The sequence below is a fragment of the Bombina bombina genome, chromosome 8 (genome assembly GCF_027579735.1).
Source record: "Bombina bombina isolate aBomBom1 chromosome 8, aBomBom1.pri, whole genome shotgun sequence".
Taxonomy (NCBI): domain Eukaryota; kingdom Metazoa; phylum Chordata; class Amphibia; order Anura; family Bombinatoridae; genus Bombina; species Bombina bombina.
Window position 1 is genome coordinate 49,546,342 of NC_069506.1, and position 22,765 is coordinate 49,569,106.

General features: G+C 41.9%; 1 protein-coding gene across 1 annotated transcript in view; it reads right to left on the minus strand.

The window, feature by feature from the left end:
* Positions 1-22,765, minus strand: part of CFAP74 (cilia and flagella associated protein 74) — a 331,535-nt gene that overhangs the window by 176,819 nt on the left and 131,951 nt on the right. The window contains 1 exon segment of the mRNA XM_053690359.1: positions 16,496-16,562. Coding sequence (XP_053546334.1) covers positions 16,496-16,562 — 67 coding nt within the window.

The following is a 22,765-nucleotide window of genomic DNA, read 5'->3' on the forward strand; positions in this document are numbered from 1 at the left end:
CAGGGCCCTCTACCCATCTGATTCCTGTAAATGTTATTTTGCATACAACCTATGTTCATAGCGCTGTGGAATCTGTTGGCGCTCTACAAATACCTGAGAATAATAATAACATAAATTATGCTTACCTGATAATTTCTTTTTCTTCTGATGGGAAGAGTCCACAGCTGCATTCATTACTTTTGGGAAATAAGAACCTGGCCACCAGGAGGAGGCAAAGACAACCCAGCCAAAGGCTTAAATACTCCTCCCACTCCCCTCATCCCCCAGTCATTCTGCCGAGGAACAAGGAACAGTAGAAGAAATATCAGGGTGAAAGGTGCCAGAAGAATATAAGGACACCCCACATAAAATTACGGGTGGGGAGCTGTGGACTCTTTCCATCAGAAGAAAAGGAAATTATCTGGTAAGCATAATTTATGTTTTTCTTCTTAAATGGAAAGAGTCCACAGCTGCATTCATTACTTTTTGGAAAACAATACCCAAGCTATAGAGGACACTGAATGCCAAGACAGGAGGGTACATAGGCGGCCCATACTGAGGGCACCAAGCCTGAACCTCTACCCGAGAAAAAACACTGATTCATCCAAAGCCAAGAAAATTTGAAAAGGAGAAAGCCCCAATGACACTGACTCGCAGTTAGTCCAGAAGCCAAACTAGAGACCGCAAACGGACTCGACTGAGCCAAAGTCCTCCAGGAGACACCGTCGCCCAACAAACAGTCCTCCACCGCTCATTTCCACTAATGAAGGAGACATCAGCTGAAATCCAAGGGAACAAGGCAAGGGAGAACTAAGGAAACTGAAAGGTCCCCTAATATAAAAAAAGAACACCTCCACGAGTGAGCCCAGCTCACAGAGGCCCAAAGGAGCCCAAACAGGGAAAGGAGGCCACGCCTATGCCAAGCGAAACCCGGGATAAGACCGGGCACAGAGACAGAACAGACGTCTCTCCAACATCCTGTACGGATTGCAACTGAAAAGGCAAAGTCCCCCCAGTGTCAAGAATAGCAAGGCATTCGACCATGAAAAGGTGTATAATGCACCCAGGAGAGAACCCCAAGTTTGAAACACAGAATCCATAACAGGACGACACAGAGGATACTTGCGAGGAAGAAGAAGCAGTCAAGCAAGAAATAGACTGCAAAAGCAACCCCCAGACAGAGGGCACGCTCCAGGCAACCTAAGTCATCTGACCCGCACAATTGTCACTAAAAAGGGGAACACAAACCTCAATCGAGGCCCCCCGAGAAAGAGAGTATACCCTCCGAACCTGAAGGAAGAGTAAACTCTCTCCTGAAATCTATACCCTAGCAGACTAAGCTAACAGGATAGACTCAACAAAGCTCACACATCCAGAGGAGACTGTGACTGAACGCAGCTCCATAGACCGCTCGGCCATCCTGACCCGCAGACCCACAGCCAGCTGGACCAACCCAGCCTCAGGAATCCAAAACAGGGGAACAAAGAATCACGAAACAGGTACAGGAACGATCGTAGGGATAGCACAGCCATCCCCACAGAGTACAAGTACAACCTGACTCTGAAAACAGACAACAAGGCCATAGACCTAAGGATCTATTAAAATAAAGGCCCAACAAGTCTGCTTGGAGCCAGCAAGACCCCCGGGGGAACCAATCCCACCTTTCTGCTTCCCATCCAGAAGCCCCAAGCAAGGGCTCTATCTCCATAGGGAGGAGAATATCCCCTAAAGAAAAGGGATGATGCCGGAAGAGCAACAACTGTCCTCAAGGCCCGAAGGCATCGGCTAATGGGAAGAGAAATTCTCAACACAGATGTCCTAGAAAAGGACCCCCCTACAGGGAATCTACAGGAACACTGGCAAGCTAACCAGGGGAATGCAACCCTGAGGCGCACCAGAAATTGGACATCCAACGCCAGCAGCAGGGTATGAACCAACCACCCTTAGGGCTCAAGCAACACGGCTAACCACCAGAGGACAAGGGTCACTCTGTGGCAGAGAGTAAAAAATTCCCCCGAAATCCTGGCCAACCATGACCAGGTTAGGTAGATGGAGCAAGGACATAGCCTCAGTTCCCACTACTATGGAACCCCCCGACCAGCCCTGAAAACCAAGATTCCAAAACCACCCAGACTGGGTCAGTAAAAAGGTCAAGCGAAGCTTCAGCAACCGGAAGTCTCAAGGAGAAAAACATAATTCAGGCATACCTTACCCTAGAACTAAACACCCCAACTGGCCAAAAGGTCAGACACAAGGGTATGGATGCATATCCAGAAAATCCAGATAGCAAGAGAGCTCGAAAGCCCCGACCAAAGGAAGGAACCACCCCTAGCTAAAGTCCAACGCTCCAAGGAGCAAGGCTAGAAGTCGTATGAAGATACTTCTCAGAGTCTCAGGACGACCAAGGGATACCTCGAGGTCAAGAATCCTACTAACAGGACTAGTCTCCCTAACACCTCCGCACAGGCAGAGGACACAAGGAAGAGAAGGCACGAAGCCTACCCAGCTCCAGAGAATCCAGAGCTAAACAAAAATCCCCATAGGGAACAACCATCACCCAGAAACACAGATCCCTAAAAGGAGATCCACTCACCCGGAGGCAATAGAAGAAGACCCAAAAGGCCTCATATAACTTAGTCAAGAGTAAGAGCTGCATCTAGATACACTAGATAAAATGGGGAGAGAGTAAGCGCTAAAAAGTTTAAAAGGCTAGTAAAAGGTACATTTTAATACATATAAAAATTTACAAATGGCAATCAGACGCATGGATCCATGTCTGACTTGACAAAAAAAATATATAATAAACAAATCTAAAAATATCTAAAAATATCCAATGGAGTATAGCATGTGACGCTGACTTAGTGAGCCAGTGATGAGGAGTAAGAAGGACATGTACATTCAATAATATAAACAACCTAAGTGAGTGATTGAGTGCACACAATAGCTTCCAACAAAGAAAAATAGCATTCACAAAAAAGAAAAATAGCATTCACAAAAAATAGTGTTCACAAAAATTGGCGTACATAAAAAATGTTCAAATGTTCAACCAAGCTCACCAGTATGCCAACGCGTTTCGGCCTAGACTATAGTCTTGAGAAAGGCCTAGTCTAGGCCGAAACGCGTTGGCATACTGGTGAGCTTGGTTTTAATTACCTATATTATATATCATATACAGTGTTGCACTATTTGTTTCTCTTTTGTTCCCTTTTAGGTATTTTATCGATGTATTTGTTTGTTATGGATCTTACCAAGGATTTTTAACATCTGAATTAAGGATTTGTTTTCACTAGATCTTTAGTGCTTTTTAATATTATCACTGATTTTCTATTTTTGTCTTTTGATATTTTTGTCTTTTGATTTTTGTCTTTTGATTTTTGACCTTTGTTTATCATTTGAATTCAAGTTTTCCACGTGGATTTTTTCACAAGTTATTTTTATTTTTATACACCTCACGGATTTACAATTTTTTAATTTAGCAGCTGAACCACAATAATTTGACCCACTCAACGTTTACATTCTACTATTATTGACTTCACGTTGTATTTCTACACGTCACTTTGGAGGAAACACTACTGGATTCACTTACATAAAATCCGGTTGAACATTTGAACATTTTTTATGTACGCCAATTTTTGTGAATGCTATTTTTCTTTTTTGTGAATGCTATTTTTCTTTGTTGGAAGCTATTGTGTGCACTCAATCACTCACTTAGGTTGTTTATATTATTGAATGTACATGTCCTTCTAACTCCTCATCACTGGCTCACTAAGTCAGCGTCACATGCTATACTCCATTGGATATTTTTAGATTTGTTTATTATATATTTTTTTGTCAAGTCAGACATGGATCCATGCGTCTGATTGCCATTTGTAAATATTTATATGTATTAAAATGTACCTTTTACTAGCCTTTTAAGCTTTTTAGCGCTTACTCTCTCCCCATTTTAACTTTTGTATTGTTAGCCTACTAGGAGGCTATATAGTTAGTAAGCTTAAGGCCCTGGGTGTAGCGCTCGGTCCACTTCTCCTGTTCTTCTAGATACACTAGAAACAGCTTACGCCTAAACCTGCAAGGTGTTAAGAGCTGCAACAGGTTTCAAATTGCAAACCTTCTGCATGCTATACAGCTATCCTGTACAAGCTGCTGGATCAAGCCCAAAAGGACAAATCTAGAGGCCTAGAAATGAAGGCCAAACCGCTCAATAGCAGTAAGGGGCATTAAGCCCTCCCACCCTCCACCACAAGGAGGGGAAACTCTAAGTTCTGATGAAATCAGATGTCAGAAAGAGTAACGCAGCGGAAAAACCCACTGCCGGTTATTTATGACTGAAGGCTATAAGGACTGAAACAATCCTTCCCCCTCACGGACCCACAGGTCCTCTCGAATGCTTAGCTTAACATGAAAACAAACAATGATAACCTGAGTACTCAGCGCTTCTACCAAACCAGCCGAGCAGAACAGGGACGTTTTCTGAACAGCCGCAAGACCGAACGAACCAGACAGGACCAGCCTGCACCTAGGGTCTCAACCGGCAGGCTGCGCAAATTCTCCCTCCTAGGGGAAAAAACAGAAAACAGACATTTGTAACAGAGGACTAACATGTCCAACAACTTCCGAAGAAGTAATAAAGAGTATCAATCCCAGAAGGTTCCTGAAGGAAACAAAAACAAATAAAAGACATCCCATCGGATATAAATAAAATATAAGGCAACCCGGAAGTTAACGCCCAAAAAGACACAGGCCTACCCGAGGACCAGCTAAATGGAGCCCTATCTCACAAAACTGGGAAAGATCTCAAACAAATGACAATCAGGAGATTACTTCATCCCCACATGTGTAAATGAGGTGCAACATTCAAATTATCAGACTGAAAATCCCAGTATCTGGTAACGATAGGGTCATTCAATAACTGAAAAACATGTCTGTGCAACACGCGAAGGTGTGCAATCCTGTAACGGAAGGCACAACACTCAGGGACAGATACCCCCGCGGGGAACTGTAGAGGCCCTCCCCAAAGCGGAAGGCCCGGGACAATAGGGCACGAGCACATTCTAAAATAAACGTCTGGACTCTGCAGACGAACAATTGGCAACATTATGTGGAAGCAAAAAAGTGCTGCAACCTCCGGGGGAAACACGCCACCCCGCATGGAGGAACCATAAATTGGGTTACCCGCATGTGCAAAAGTATGATTTGGTAGGGAACTCGCCTCTCGGAGGACAGGACCCCCAGAGGCGGATGGCTCAGCAGTCCCTTGATTCCACAAGCCCAAGGAACCAGGCGCTCTGAAATGGCATACAGAACAAAACTGGTTGACAGGCATCAACAAGGCCACTCAGGATTCATCACCGGACACAGAATCTGAAATCCAAATAGTCTCAATATCAGACTCCTTAGAAGCTGAATCTGAAATTAACACAGTCTCAGCATCAGAAGCCTTCATAACAGGATAGAGGATATTTCAATATGGACTAAAGTAGTAAAAACTATAACAATCGGGAATGCAGGAATGGAAAAATGGAACGTAGCCACGCCCAAACACAAGGTGAACAGTACAGTCCAAAACATGCGTGCCCAACCAAAAGGCCACGTCACTTCTAAAGGCCTCAAAGTTCCAACCACGAGCCCAGTAAACATTGTACATAAGCAGGTTGAATCATATAACAAACATGATTATAAACCCCCCTGTTCAAAAACCTCCCTCAGGAGATATTAACCCTCAATTCCAAAATACTAAAAGAGACTCACTGAGACCCTTATGTATAAGTTAGACCCGCAAGGTGGTAGCCTCTCTGGAAACATTCACATTACAGTACATTGCGAATAAAGTAAAATGAAACGATCTTACCGGAATCTACGCTGTGGAACAGGAACACGGCCCTTCAAGTGTGACGAATAGTAGCATCGCCTCCGCCATGGACTTGAGAGAAGAAAGCAGGCAGCAAAGCGAAGTTCGACAACGCTGATTGCTTGAGGAGCTGTTAATATGAGTCGGGATGGTCTCGTAGAAAGAAACTCCCTGCATCTCCGGACACTAACTTTCATCCAAGCCCACACTGAGAGACTGACAGGACTACTTATAACTCCTGTCCCATGCCAAAGAGAAATACCCTCCATAAAAGACAAAAACAAAAATTAAAAATTCTGACACTTCTCTGCCATCCTCCTGGGACGAAAGGCAAAGAATGACTGGGGGATGAGGGGAGTGGGAGGAGTATTTAAGCCTTTGGCTGGGTTGTCTTTGCCTCCTCCTGGTGGCCAGGTTCTTATTTCCCAAAAGTAATGAATGCAGTTGTGGACTCTTTCCATTTACGAAGAAACATTATAATTTCTTCAGCATGAGAACAAAGCAAACTTGATAATAAAATTAAATTAAAAGATTTTTTTTAAATTGCATTCTCTATCTGAATCATTTTTTTGTTTCATGCCCCTTTAAGTTAAGTCTTGATGGATAACTGATGGTATTTCCATATTCACAAGCAACATATTATTAAAAAGATGAACTGTGCCTCAAAAGTTAAGCATTTAAGCAGAAATTAAACATATGACAAAAAAAATGAAATTAAATAAAATTATAGAACAGCAGTGTTTTTGCCAGGACCTATTTAGGGCCAGATTATGAGTGGGACGCTAACAATTATGCCCAAGCCCAAGCAATAATATTGTGAAAGTGTGCGTGCGTTGGAGGTAGCAAGCGTATTATAAGTTGAAAGTAAATGCAATTGCTTGAGCACAAATGAAATTAGCCCGTATTGAGATTGTGCGACCTCAAAGCTCTGGTTCACTGTTTCACGAAACAAAAAAGTCACAAAACACATCAAAAATACATAGAAAACTTCAGTTACACTCATAATAATACCATCTAATAAAAATTATTAAAAATCATATTGCACAAAAAAGTTATAAAGGCTCAAAGATATCAGGTGTCAAGTGTAAGAAAAAAAGGCAGGTAAAGGGCTTTAACATAGAGATACATACATATACTGTACGTGTCTAAAGATGTGTGTGTATATATGTATTTATGCATTTACAGATGTATTTATAGGTGTATATATGTATTTATACATTTACAGATGTATTTATACATTTACAGATGTATTTATAGGTGTATATATGTATTTATGCATTTACAGATGTATTTATAGGTGTATATATGTATTTATACATTTACAGATGTATTTATACATTTACAGATGTATTTATAGGTGTATATATGTATTTATGCATTTACAGATGTATTTATAGGTGTATATATGTATTTATGCATTTACAGATGTATTTATAGGTGTATATATATATATTTATGCATTTACAGATGTATTTATACATTTACAGATGTATTTATAGGTGTATATATGTATTTATGCATTTACAGATGTATTTATAGGTGTATATATGTATTTATGCATTTACAGATGTATTTATAGGTGTATATATATATATTTATGCATTTACAGATGTATTTATAGGTGTATATATGTATTTACAGACATATATACACATATAAACACATAAATACATATGTACACATATATAGACATATTTTTATATATATAAGTGCATTGAAATCCTTTGCAGTCAAGTAGATGAAAAAGCATATTTATGCAATGTTCATATAGTGTTACACTGTTTATTTACTATATATATTTCACATTCAAATGTTCTGTACATAGCAGAATATGCTATTATTTTTTTTTAAATAGATATCCCTATATATATCTATACCTATACACAATCATATAGATATATAGGTATAGATATATATTGTATGAAAATACCATCATATACTGTATGTATATATATATATATATATATATATATATATATATATAGATATATATATAGATATATATATATTTATAAATAAATGGAACATCGTTAGTGCGCAAGTGATACCTTTTACTTTCAACTTGTAATAACAGGATCGTTAAATACTACCATGCTTGTAATCTAGCCGTTAATGGGCACACCACTTGGCTGATTTTACTGACCACCGGGCTGAAATTTAAGCCAATATTAAGCTAAAATTGACTTATATTTAATGGTTTCAATGTTTTTTGCACACATTATCTATGAAGTTAAACTAGGCAATTAATTTGTGTTTTGGATAGCTTAAAGGGATAGTAAACCCAATTTTTTTATTTCATGATTCAGATAGAGCAGTGCTTTCCAAACTGTGTGTCGGGACACACTAGTGTGTCGGCAGCAGTGTGTAGGTGTGTCCCTGCTTCAGCACAAATTTTTTTAATTTTTTTTTTTTTTAATTGTTTTTTGGTTTCTGACTTTCCACCTGCCTGCTACGCATATCACATGGTTGACACGTGATTGATACCTAGTGGGTCACAGATCATCTTAACCAATTGGCACAGCTCAGTGGGAACTGAAACTATTCCCATTGGCGGCTCTGGCGACACATTGGCTCCTGACTGCACATGAAGTCTCCTCAATAGGCTCGTGACTGCAAGTGTAGACAGTGAGAGGGACAGCAGTGTGTTTGCAGCGCAGGCAGTAGTCAGTCGGACTCACAGAGCGCTGAGGGTGGCAGCTTTAAACGCTGAGCTGAAGTCAGTGGGTTTTTTTTGCAGCTAGCTCCCAGTAGTGCATTGCTGCTCCTGCTCTTGATATATGGATAGGAAGTGGAAGATTAAAAATGCTTGATGATGAAATGTGAGTATCTTTATCTAAACTGTGTTCATTCCATCAACCTCATACATCCCATTAAAATAGTAAGTAGCTATTGGTGTTATTAAACTTTTTTTAATTCTTGCACATACTTACTGTTACTTGTATGTAAATGCATTTTGTTATTATATAATTTATGTATGTGTCTGTATCTTTTAAAACAAGTTAGTTTAACCTCCTTTTTGCTAGTACAACTGAATTAATGTGTCGCGAAAACAGAATTTATGCTTACCTGATAAATTACTTTCTCCAACGGTGTGTCCGGTCCACGGCGTCATCCTTACTTGTGGGATATTCTCTTCCCCAACAGGAAATGGCAAAGAGTCCCAGCAAAGCTGGCCATATAGTCCCTCCTAGGCTCTGCCCACCCCAGTCATTCGACCGACGGACCGGAGGAAATATATATAGGAGAAACCATATGGTACCGTGGTGATTGTAGTTAGAGAAAATAATTCATCAGACCTGATTAAAAAACCAGGGCGGGCCGTGGACCGGACACACCGTTGGAGAAAGTAATTTATCAGGTAAGCATAAATTCTGTTTTCTCCAACATTGGTGTGTCCGGTCCACGGCGTCATCCTTACTTGTGGGAACCAATACCAAAGCTTTAGGACACGGATGAAGGGAGGGAGCAAATCAGGTTACCTAAACGGAAGGCACCACAGCTTGCAAAACCTTTCTCCCAAAAATAGCCTCCGAAGAAGCAAAAGTATCAAATTTGTAAAATTTGGCAAAAGTGTGCAGTGAAGACCAAGTCGCTGCCTTACATATCTGGTCAACAGAAGCCTCGTTCTTGAAGGCCCATGTGGAAGCCACAGCCCTAGTGGAGTGAGCTGTGATTCTTTCAGGAGGCTGCCGTCCGGCAGTCTCATAAGCCAATCGGATGATGCTTTTAATCCAAAAGGAAAGAGAGGTAGAAGTCGCTTTTTGACCTCTCCTTTTACCAGAATAAACAACAAACAAGGAAGATGTTTGTCTGAAATCTTTTGTAGCCTCTAAATAGAATTTTAGAGCACGGACTACGTCCAAATTGTGTAACAAACGTTCCTTCTTTGAAACTGGATTCGGACACAAAGAAGGTACAACTATCTCCTGGTTAATATTTTTGTTAGAAACAACCTTAGGAAGAAAACCAGGCTTAGTACGCAAAACCACCTTATCTGTATGGAACACCAGATAGGGCGGAGAACACTGCAGAGCAGATAACTCTGAAACTCTTCTAGCAGAAGAAATTGCAACCAAAAACAAAACTTTCCAAGATAGTAACTTAATATCTATGGAATGTAAAGGTTCAAACGGAACCCCTTGAAGAACTGAAAGAACTAGATTTAGACTCCAGTGGGGAGTCAAAGGTCTGTAAACAGGCTTGATCCTAACCAGAGCCTGAACAAATGCTTGAACATCTGGCACAGCTGCCAGTCTTTTGTGTAGTAAGACAGATAAAGCAGAGATCTGTCCCTTTAGAGAACTTGCAGATAATCCTTTCTCCAAACCTTCTTGTAGAAAGGAGAGAATCTTAGGAATTTTTATCTTATCCCATGGGAATCCTTTGGATTCACACCAACAGATATATTTTTTCCATATTTTATGGTAAATCTTTCTAGTTACCGGTTTTCTGGCCTGAACCAGAGTATCTATCACAGAATCTGAAAACCCACGCTTCGATAGAATCAAGCGTTCAATCTCCAAGCCGTCAGCTGGAGGGAGACCAGATTTGGATGTTCGAATGGACCCTGAACAAGAAGGTGCTGTCTCAAAGGTAGCTTCCATGGTGGAGCCGATGACATATTCACCAGGTCTGCATACCAAGTCCTGCGTGGCCACGCAGGAGCTATCAAGATCACCGAGGCCCTCTCCTGATTGATCCTGGCTACCAGCCTGGGAATGAGAGGAAACGGTGGAAATACATAAGCTAGGTTGAAGGTCCAAGGTGCTACTAGTGCATCTACTAGAGTCGCCTTGGGATCCCTGGATCTGGACCCGTAGCAAGGAACCTTGAAGTTCTGACGAGACGCCATTAGATCCATGTCTGGAATGCCCCATAATTGAGTTATTTGGGCAAAGATCTCCGGATGGAGTTCCCACTCCCCCGGATGGAATGTCTGACGACTCAGAAAATCCGCCTCCCAGTTTTCCACACCTGGGATGTGGATCGCAGACAGGTGGCAGGAGTGATCCTCCGCCCATTGAATTATTTTGGTCACTTCTTTCATCGCCAGGGAACTCCTTGTTCCCCCCTGATGATTGATATACGCAACGGTCGTCATGTTGTCTGATTGGAACCTTATGAATCTGGCCTTTGCTAGTGGAGGCCAAGCCCTGAGAGCATTGAATATCGCTCTGAGTTCCAGAATGTTTATCGGGAGAAGAGACTCTTCCAGAGACCATAGACCCTGAGCTTTTAGGGATTCCCAGACCGCGCCCCAGCCCACTAGACTGGCGTCGGTCGTGACAATGACTCACTCTGGTCTGCGGAAGCTCATTCCCTGGGACAGATGGTCCAGGGTCAGCCACCAACGGAGTGAATCTCTGGTCTTCTGATCTACTTGAATCATTGGAGACAAGTCTGTATAGTCCCCATTCCACTGTTTGAGCATGCACAGTTGTAATGGTCTTAGATGAATTCGTGCAAAAGGAACTATGTCCATTGTTGCAACCATCAACCCTACTACTTCCATGCACTGCGCTATGGAAGGACGAGGAACAGAATGAAGCACTTGACAAGAGCTTAGAAGTTTTGATTTTCTGACCTCTGTCAGAAAAATCCTCATTTCTAAGGAATCTATTATTGTTCCCAAGAAGGGAACTCTTGTCGACGGAGACAAAGAACTTTTTTCTATGTTCACCTTCCATCCGTGTGATCTGAGAAAGGCTAGAACTATGTCTGTATGAGCCTTTGCTTTTGACAGGGACGACGCTTGTATTAGAATGTCGTCCAAGTAAGGTACTACTGCAATGCCCCTCAGTCTTAGAACCGCTAGAAGGGACCCTAGCACCTTTGTGAAAATCCTTGGAGCAGTGGCTAACCCGAATGGGAGGGCCACAAACTGGTAATGCTTGTCCAGAAAAGCGAACCTTAGGAACTGATGATGTTCTTTGTGGATAGGAATATGTAGGTACGCATCCTTTAGATCCACGGTAGTCATAAATTGACTTTCCTGGATAGTGGGTAGAATCGTTCGAATGGTTTCCATCTTGAACGATGGTACCCTGAGAAATTTGTTTAGGATCTTCAAATCCAAAATTGGTCTGAAAGTTCCCTCTTTTTTGGGAACTACGAACAGATTGGAATAAAATCCCATTCCTTGTTCCTTTATTGGAACTGGGTGAATCACTCCCATCTTTAACAGGTCTTCTACACAAAGTAAGAATGCCTGTCTCTCTATTTGGTTTGAGGATAAGTGAGACATGTGGAACCTTCCCCTTGGGGGTAGTTCCTTGAATTCCAGGAGATAACCCTGAGAAACTATTTCTAGCGCCCAGGGATCCTGAACATCTCTTGCCCAAGCCTGAGCAAAGAGAGAGAGTCTGCCCCCCACTAGATCCGGTCCCGGATCGGGGGCTACTCCTTCATGCTGTTTTGTTAGCAGCGGCAGGCTTCTTGTAACAAACGTTCCTTCTTTGAAACTGGATTCGGACACAAAGAAGGTACAACTATCTCCTGGTTAATATTTTTGTTAGAAACAACCTTAGGAAGAAAACCAGGCTTAGTACGCAAAACCACCTTATCTGCATGGAACACCAGATAGGGCGGAGAACACTGCAGAGCAGATAACTCTGAAACTCTTCTAGCAGAAGAAATTGCAACCAAAAACAAAACTTTCCAAGATAGTAACTTAATATCTATGGAATGTAAAGGTTCAAACGGAACCCCTTGAAGAACTGAAAGAACTAGATTTAGACTCCAGGGGGGAGTCAAAGGTCTGTAAACAGGCTTGATCCTAACCAGAGCCTGAACAAATGCTTGAACATCTGGCACAGCTGCCAGTCTTTTGTGTAGTAAGACAGATAAAGCAGAGATCTGTCCCTTTAGAGAACTTGCAGATAATCCTTTCTCCAAACCTTCTTGTAGAAAGGAGAGAATCTTAGGAATTTTTATCTTATCCCATGGGAATCCTTTGGATTCACACCAACAGATATATTTTTTCCATATTTTATGGTAAATCTTTCTAGTTACCGGTTTTCTGGCCTGAACCAGAGTATCTATCACAGAATCTGAAAACCCACGCTTCGATAGAATCAAGCGTTCAATCTCCAAGCCGTCAGCTGGAGGGAGACCAGATTTGGATGTTCGAATGGACCCTGAACAAGAAGGTGCTGTCTCAAAGGTAGCTTCCATGGTGGAGCCGATGACGGCGTTCGAATGGTTTCCATCTTGAACGATGGTACCCTGAGAAATTTGTTTAGGATCTTCAAATCCAAAATTGGTCTGAAAGTTCCCTCTTTTTTGGGAACTACGAACAGATTGGAATAAAATCCCATTCCTTGTTCCTTTATTGGAACTGCTTACCCTTGTTCCAGCCTTGTATCGGTTTCCAGGCTGGTTTGGGTTGTGAGGCATTACCCTCTTGCTTAGAGGATGCAGAATTAGAGGCCGGTCCGTTCCTGAAATTGCGAAAGGAACGAAAATTAGACTTATTTTTAGCCTTGAAAGACCTATCTTGTGGAAGGGCGTGGCCCTTTCCCCCAGTGATGTCTGAAATAATCTCTTTCAATTCTGGTCCAAATAGAGTTTTACCTTTGAAAGGGATGTTAAGCAATTTTGTCTTGGATGACACATCCGCTGACCAAGACTTTAGCCAAAGCGCTCTGCGCGCCACGATAGCAAACCCTGAATTTTTCGCCGCTAATCTAGCTAATTGCAAAGCGGCATCTAAAATAAAAGAGTTAGCCAATTTGAGTGCGTGAACTCTGTCCATAACCTCCTCATATGGAGTCTCTCTACTGAGCGACTTTTCTAGTTCCTCGAACCAGAACCACGCTGCTGTAGTGACAGGAACAATGCACGAAATTGGTTGTAGAAGGTAACCTTGCTGTACAAAAATCTTTTTAAGCAAACCTTCCAATTTTTTATCCATAGGATCTTTGAAAGCACAACTATCTTCGATAGGAATAGTAGTGCGTTTGTTTAGAGTAGAAACTGCCCCCTCGACCTTAGGGACTGTCTGCCATAAGTCCTTTCTGGGGTCGACCATAGGAAATAATTTCTTAAATATAGGGGGGGGGGGACAAAAGGTATGCCGGGCTTTTCCCACTCCTTATTTACTATGTCCGCCACCCGCTTGGGTATAGGAAAAGCGTCGGGGTGCACCGGAACCTCTAGGAACTTGTCCATCTTGCATAATTTCTCTGGAATGACCAAGTTGTCACAATCATCCAGAGTAGATAACACCTCCTTAAGCAGTGCGCGGAGATGTTCTAATTTAAATTTAAATGTCACAACATCAGGTTCAGCTTGTTGAGAAATCTTTCCTGAATCTGAGATTTCTCCATCTGACAAAACCTCCCTCATGGCCCCTTCAGATTGGTGTGAGGGTATGACAGAACAATTATCATCAGCGCCCTCCTGCTCTTCAGTGTTTAAAACAGAGCAATTGCGCTTTCTCTGATAAGTAGGCATTTTGGATAAAATATTTGCTATGGAGTTATCCATTACAGCCGTTAATTGTTGCATGGTAATAAGCATTGGCGCACTAGATGTACTAGGGGCCTCCTGCATGGGCAAAACTGGTGTAGACACAGTAGGAGATGATGTAGTATCATGTTTACTCCCCTCATCTGAGGAATTATCTTGGGCAATTTCATTATCTGTGGCAGTACTGTCCTTACTTTGTTTGGACGCTATGGCACAATTATCACATAAATTTAAATGGGAAGACACATTGGCTTTCATACATATAGAACATAGCTTATCTGAAGGTACAGACATGTTAAACAGGCTTAAACTTGTCAACAAAGCACAAAAAACGTTTTAAAACAAAACCGTTACTGTCTCTTTAAATTTTAAACAGAAAACACTTTATTACTGAATATGTGAAAAAGTATGAAGGAATTGTTCAAAAATTACCAAAATTTCACCACAGTGTCTTAGAGCATTAATAGTATTGCACACCAAATTTCAGAGCTTTAACCCTTAAAATAACGGAACCGGAGCCGTTTATAAATTTAACCCCTATACAGTCCCAGCTATAGTCTTTGCTGAGACCCAACCAAGCCCAGAGGGGAATACGATACCAATTGACGCCTTCTAGAAGCTTTTCCAGCAATTTTTAGATCCTCACACATGCATCTGCATGCCCTGCTCTCAAAAAACAACTGTGCAGTAATGGCGCGAAAATGAGGCTCAGTCTATAACTAGGAAGGCCCCTTGACTGGAAAAGGTGTCTAACACAGTGCCTGCCGTTTAATAAACGTTCCCAAAGTTTATAAATGCAAATTGTCAGCATAAATATGAATAAAATGCCCAAATAAAGCAATCGATTTAGCCCATAAGAATGTCTACCAGTTTTTTAGCCCATAATAAGCCCTTTATTCTGTTTGTTTGACTAAGAAAATGGCTTACCGGTCCCCATGAGGGGAAATGACAGCCTTCCAGCATTACATGGTCTTGTTAGAAATATGGCTAGTCATACCTTAAGCAGAAAAGTCTGCTAACTGTTTCCCCCAACTGAAGTTACTTCATCTCAACAGTCCTATGTGGAAACAGCAATCGATTTTAGTTACTGTCTGCTAAAATCATCTTCCTCTCACAAACAGAAATCTTCATCCTTTTCTGTTTCAGAGTAAATAGTACATACCAGCACTATTTTAAAATAACAAACACTTGATAGAAGAATAAAAACTACATTTAAACACCAAAAAACTCTTAACCATCTCCGTGGAGATGTTGCCTGTGCAACGGCAAAGAGAATGACTGGGGTGGGCGGAGCCTAGGAGGGACTATATGGCCAGCTTTGCTGGGACTCTTTGCCATTTCCTGTTGGGGAAGAGAATATCCCACAAGTAAGGATGACGCCGTGGACCGGACACACCAATGTTGGAGAAATGATGTAGGTCTACAAAGTGTGTCACCAACATGAAAAGTTTGGAAAGCTCTGAGATAGAGCATGCAACTTTAAGCAACTTTCTAATTTACTCCTATTATCAATTTGTATTTTTTCTCTTGGTATCTTTATTTAAAAAACAGGAATGTAAGCTTAAGAGCCGGCCCGGCCATTTTTGTTTGAGAACCTGGGTTGCACCTGCTTATTGGTTGCTAAATGTAGCCACCAATCACAAGCGCTACCCAAGGTGCTGAAACCAAAAATGGGCCGGTTGCTTAGCTTATATTCCTACTCTTTCAAATAAAGATTCCAAGAGAACGAAGAAAAATTGATAATAGGAGTAAATTAGAAAGTTGCTTAAAATTGCATTCTCTATCTGAATCATGAAAGAAAACAATTAACTGTGTATGTAATGACTAAATATTCTTCAGTTCAACTAAGTTATAGGGGCCGCTTTATCATGGCCTGAATGCTGCTATATGCAGCTGTTTTCACGCGAGCCTTCTGCTTAACTCGTTCGCCATCTCTGAGGTGGCGGACAGCAATCCGCCTGGTCACATACAATCCGGTTGCAGGAGGCGGCATTGCAAAAGCATTTCTAGTGAAATGCTTGTGCAGTGAAAAATGCTATCGATGTGCGGCGGAAATTATCACTACAGCGGATCATGTCCGTCCGCACATTGATAATTCTGCCCCATAGTCTTAATCCACAATGGTTGTTTACTTGCTGTATCTTTTTCACAAAACAAAACATATAAATGCAGTATTACTTGTTGGATCAGTTTACTTACCATTGGCTTAAATATCACAGTCAGATCACATGACATACCAGCAGACATTTGGCCAGGCGGGTAAAAACTAAAAGTAAATAATAGTGAGTAATAAATAATATAATATGCATAAGGTAACACTGCATGCATCTATACTCACTAGCAATTTAGTTGTGATTGCATTTCAAATAGAACTAGACCAATTTGGTGCAAACCCACTAAATTAGCTTTTTATTAACTGCATGTAATAGACACTACTATAAAGAATAATATGCACAGATACTGACCTAAAAATCCAGTATAAAACCATTTAAAAGCATACTTAGAAGCTCACAGTTTAGCACTGTTGAGGTTAGGCTGGGACACCCTCTGAAAGAGGCTGAGAGCAGACACCCCCTCCCATATTAAAAGACACATTAGACAAACAGGAGCAATCTTGAATCTGTAGACATCAGTATACGTCTAAAACTTTGGGGCTTGGTTAGGAGTCTGAAAATCAGCACAATGTTATTTAAAAATAAGCAAAACTATACATTGCTACAAAAATACTCCCAGATGGGTTATATAAATGGATCATCTACAAAACATGTATGCACAGAAAAAACATAATTTATGCTTACCTGATAAATTTATTTCTCTTGTAGTGTATCCAGTCCACGGATCATCCATTACTTATGGGATATTAACTCCTCCCCAACAGGAAGTGCAAGAGGATTCACCCAGCAGAGCTGCTATATAGCTCCTCCCCTAACTGCCATTACCAGTCATTCGACCGAAAACATGCAGAGAAAGGAAAACCATAGGGTGCAGTGGTGACTGTAGTTTAATGGAAAAATTACCTGCCTTAAAGTGACAGGGCGGGCCGTGGACTGGATACACTACAAGAGAAATAAATTTATCAGGTAAGCATAAATTATGTTTTCTCTTGTTAAGTGTATCCAGTCCACGGATCATCCATTACTTATGGGATACCAATACCAAAGCTAAAGTACACGGATGACGGGAGGGACAGGCAGGCTCTTTATACGGAAGGAACCACTGCCTGAAGAACCTTTCTCCCAAAAACAGCCTCCGAAGAAGCAAAAGTGTCAAATTTGTAAAATTTGGAAAAAGTATGAAGAGAAGACCAAGTTGCAGCCTTGCAATTCTGTTCAACAGAAGCCTCATTCTTAAAGGCCCAAGTGGAAGCCACAGCTCTAGTAGAATGTGCTGTAATTCTTTCAGGAGGCTGCTGTCCAGCAGTCTCATAGGCTAACCGTATTATGCTACGAAGCCAAAAGGAGAGAGAGGTAGCCGAAGCTTTTTGACCTCTCCTCTGACCAGAATAAACGACAAACAGGGAAGACGTTTGTCGAAAATCCTTAGTTGCCTGTAGATAAAATTTCAGGGCACGGACTACATCTAGATTGTGTAGCAGACGTTCCTTTTTCGAAGAAGGATAAGGACACAAAGATGGAACCACAATCTCTTGATTGATATTCCTGTTAGTGACCACCTTAGGTAGGAACCCAGGTTTAGTACGCAGAACTACCTTGTCTGAATGAAAAATCAGATAAGGAGAATCACAATGTAAGGCAGATAACTCAGAGACTCTTCGAGCCGAGGAAATCGCCATTAAAAACAGAACTTTCCAAGATAACAACTTGATATCAATGGAATGAAGGGGTTCAAACGGAACCCCCTGTAAAACATTAAGAACTAAGTTCAAACTCCATGGTGGAGCAACAGTTTTAAACACAGGCTTGATCCTAGCTAAAGCCTGACAAAAAGCTTGAACGTCCGGAACTTCTGACAGACGTTTGTGTAAAAGAATGGACAGAGCTGAAATCTGTCCCTTTAAGGAACTAGCGGATAAACCCTTTTCTAAACCTTCTTGTAGAAAAGACAATATCCTCGGAATCCTAACCTTACTCCATGAGTAACTCTTGGATTCGCACCAATATAAGTATTTGCGCCATATCTTATGGTAAATCTTTCTGGTAACAGGCTTCCTAGCCTGTATTAAGGTATCAATAACTGACTCAGAAAAACCACGTTTTGATAAAATCAAGCGTTCAATTTCCAAGCAGTCAGCTTCAGAGAAATTAGATTTTGATGTTTGAAGGGACCCTGGATCAGAAGGTCCTGTTTCAGAGGTAGCGACCAAGGTGGACAGGATGACATGTCCACTAGATCTGCATACCAAGTCCTGCGTGGCCATGCAGGCGCTATTAGAATCACTGATGCTCTCTCCTGTTTGATTCTGGCAATCAATCGAGGAAGCATCGGGAAGGGTGGAAACACATAAGCCATCCCGAAGGTCCAAGGTGCTGTCAAAGCATCTATCAGAACCGCTCCCGGATCCCTGGATCTGGACCCGTAACGAGGAAGCTTGGCGTTCTGTCGAGACGCCATGAGATCTATCTCTGGTTTGCCCCAACGTCGAAGTATTTGGGCAAAGACCTCCGGATGAAGTTCCCACTCCCCCGGATGAAAAGTCTGACGACTTAAGAAATCCGCCTCCCAGTTCTCCACTCCCGGGATGTGGATTGCTGACAGGTGGCAAGAGTGAGACTCTGCCCAGCGAATTATCTTTGATACTTCCATCATTGCTAGGGAGCTTCTTGTCCCTCCCTGATGGTTGATGTAAGCTACAGTCGTGATGTTGTCCGACTGAAACCTGATGAACCCCCGAGTTGTTAACTGGGGCCAAGCCAGAAGGGCATTGAGAACTGCTCTCAATTCCAGAATGTTTATTGGTAGGAGACTCTCCTCCTGATTCCATTGTCCCTGAGCCTTCAGAGAATTCCAGACAGCGCCCCAACCTAGTAGGCTGGCGTCTGTTGTTACAATTGTCCAGTCCGGCCTGCTGAATGGCATCCCCCTGGACAGATGTGGCCGAGAAAGCCACCATAGAAGAGAATTTCTGGTCTCTTGATCCAGATTCAGAGTAGGGGACAAGTCTGAGTAATCCCCATTCCACTGACTTAGCATGCACAATTGCAGCAGTCTGAGATGTAGGCGTGCAAAGGGTACTATGTCCATTGCTGCTACCATTAAGCCGATCACCTCCATGCATTGAGCTACTGACGGGTGTTGAATGGAATGAAGGACACGGCATGCATTTTGAAGCTTTGTTAACCTGTCTTCTGTCAGGTAAATCTTAATTTCTACAGAATCTATAAGAGTCCCCAAGAAGGGAACTCTTGTGAGTGGAAAGAGAGAACTCTTCTTTTCGTTCACCTTCCATCCATGCGACCTTAGAAATGCCAGTACTAACTCTGTATGAGACTTGGCAGTTTGAAAGCTTGAAGCTTGTATCAGAATGTCGTCTAGGTACGGAGCTACCGCAATTCCTCGCGGTCTTAGTACCGCCAGAAGAGCACCCAGAACCTTTGTGAAGATTCTCAGAGCCGTAGCCAATCCGAATGGAAGAGCTACAAACTGGTAATGCCTGTCTAGAAAGGCAAACCTTAGATACCGGTAAAGATCTTTGTGAATCGGTATGTGAAGGTAAGCATCCTTTAAATCCACTGTGGTCATGTACTGACCCTTTTGGATCATGGGTAAAATTGTCCGAATAGTTTCCATTTTGAACGATGGAACTCTTAGGAATTTGTTTAGGATCTTTAAATCCAAGATTGGCCTGAAAGTTCCCTCTTTTTTGGGAACCACAAACAGATTTGAGTAAAACCCTTGTCCTTGTTCCGACCGCGGAACCGGATGGATCACTCCCATTAATAAAAGATCTTGTACGCAGCGTAGAAACGCCTCTTTCTTTATTTGGTTTGTTGACAACCTTGACAGATGAAATCTCCCTCTTGGGGGAGAGAATTTGAAGTCTAGAAGGTATCACTGAGATATGATCTCTAACGCCCAGGGATCCTGGACATCTCTTGCCCAAGCCTGGGCGAAGAGAGAAAGTCTGCCCCCACTAGATCCGTTCCCGGATCGGGGGCCCTCGATTCATGCTGTCTTAGGGGCAGCAGCAGGTTTCCTGGCCTGCTTGCCCTTGTTCCAGGACTGGTTAGGTCTCCAGCCTTGTCTGTAGCGAGCAACAGCTCCTTCCTGTTTTGGTGCAGAGGAAGTTGATGCTGCTCCTGCTTTGAAATTACGAAAGGAACGAAAATTAGACTGTCTAGCCTTAGGTTTGGCTCTGTCTTGAGGCAGGGCATGGCCTTTACCTCCTGTAATGTCAGCGATAATTTCTTTCAACCCGGGCCCGAATAAGGTCTGCCCTTTGAAAGGTATATTAAGCAATTTAGATTTAGAAGTAACGTCAGCTGACCAGGATTTTAGCCACAGTGCTCTGCGTGCCTGAATGGCGAATCCGGAATTCTTAGCCGTAAGTTTAGTTAAATGTACTACGGCATCTGAAATAAATGAGTTAGCTAACTTAAGGGCTTTAAGCTTGTGTGTAATCTCATCTAATGGAGCTGATTCAAGTGTCTCTTCCAGAGACTAAAACCAAAATGCTGCTGCAGCCGTGACAGGCGCAATGCATGCAAGAGGTTGCAATATAAAACCTTGTTGAACAAACATTTTCTTAAGGTAACCCTCTAACTTTTTATCCATTGGATCTGAAAAGGCACAGCTATCCTCCACCGGGATAGTGGTACGCTTAGCTAAAGTAGAAACTGCTCCCTCCACCTTAGGGACCGTTTGCCATAAGTCCCGTGTGGTGGCGTCTATTGAAAACATCTTTCTAAATATCGGAGGGGGTGAGAACGGCACACCGGGTCTATCCCACTCCTTAGTAACAATTTCAGTAAGTATCTTAGGTATAGGAAAAACGTCAGTACTCGCCGGTACCGCAAAATATTTATCCAACCTACACATTTTCTCTGGTATTGCAACTGTGTTACAATCATTCAGAGCCGCTAACACCTCCCCTAGTAATACACGGAGGTTTTCCAGCTTAAATTTAAAATTTGAAATATCTGAATCCAGTTTGTTTGGATCAGAACCGTCACCCGCAGAATGAAGCTCTCCGTCCTCATGTTCTGCAAATTGTGACGCAGTGTCTGACATGGCCCTAATATTATCAGCGCACTCTGTTCTCACCCCAGAGTGATCACGCTTACCTCTTAGTTCTGGTAATTTAGCCAAAACTTCAGTCATAACAGTAGCCATATCCTGTAATGTGATTTGTAATGGCCGCCCAGATGTACTCGGCGCTACAATATCACGCACCTCCCGAGCGGGAGATGCAGGTACTGACACATGAGGCGAGTTAGTCGGCATAACTCTCCCCTCGTTGTTTGGTGAAATATGTTCAATTTGTACAGATTGACTTTTATTTAAAGTAGCATCAATACAGTTAGTACATAAATTTCTATTGGGCTCCACTTTGGCTTTAGCACATATAGCACAGATATCTTCCTCTGAATCAGACATGTTTAACACACTAGCAAATAAACTAGCAACTTGGAAATACTTTTCAAGTAATTTACTATAATATGAAAACGTACTGTGCCTATAAGAAGCACAGAAAAAAGTTATGACAGTTGAAAATTAATAAACTGAAAAGTTATAGCATCAAATCTTTGTAAAAAACACAATTTTAGCAAAGGATTGCTCCCATTAGCAAAGGATAACTAACCCTGATAGCTAACAGTGAGAGAGATCAGTAAACTGTCATAAATTAAATAAAACGACTGCCAAGTGGAAAAAAAATAGTGCCCAAAACATTTTTTCACCCAGTACCTCAGAAAATTAAACGATTTTACATGCCAGCAAAAAACGTTTAACATTAATAAATTGAGTGTTATTAAAAAGCCTGTTGCTAGTCCCTGCAAATTAGGCTAAAGTTTTATGCATACAGTATAATTCCAGTGAAGTGCCATTCCCCAGAATACTGAAGTGTAAAATATACATACATGACAGCCTGATACCAGTTGCTGCTACTGCATTTAAGGCTGAGTTTACATTATATCGGTATGGCAGAATTTTCTCATCAATTCCATTGTCAGAAAATAATAAGCTGCTACATACCTCTTTGCAGATTAATCTGCGCGCTGTCCCCTGATCTGAAGTTTACCTCTCCTCAGATGGCCGAGAAACAGCAATATGATCTTAACTACTCCGGCTAAAATCATAGAAAAACTCAGGTAGATTCTTCTTCAAATTCTACCAGAGAAGGAATAACACACTCCGGTGCTATTATAAAATAACAAACTTTTGATTGAAGGTATGAAACTAAGTATAATCACCACAGTCCTCTCACACATCCTATCTATTCGTTGGGTGCAAGAGAATGACTGGTAATGGCAGTTAGGGGAGGAGCTATATAGCAGCTCTGCTGGGTGAATC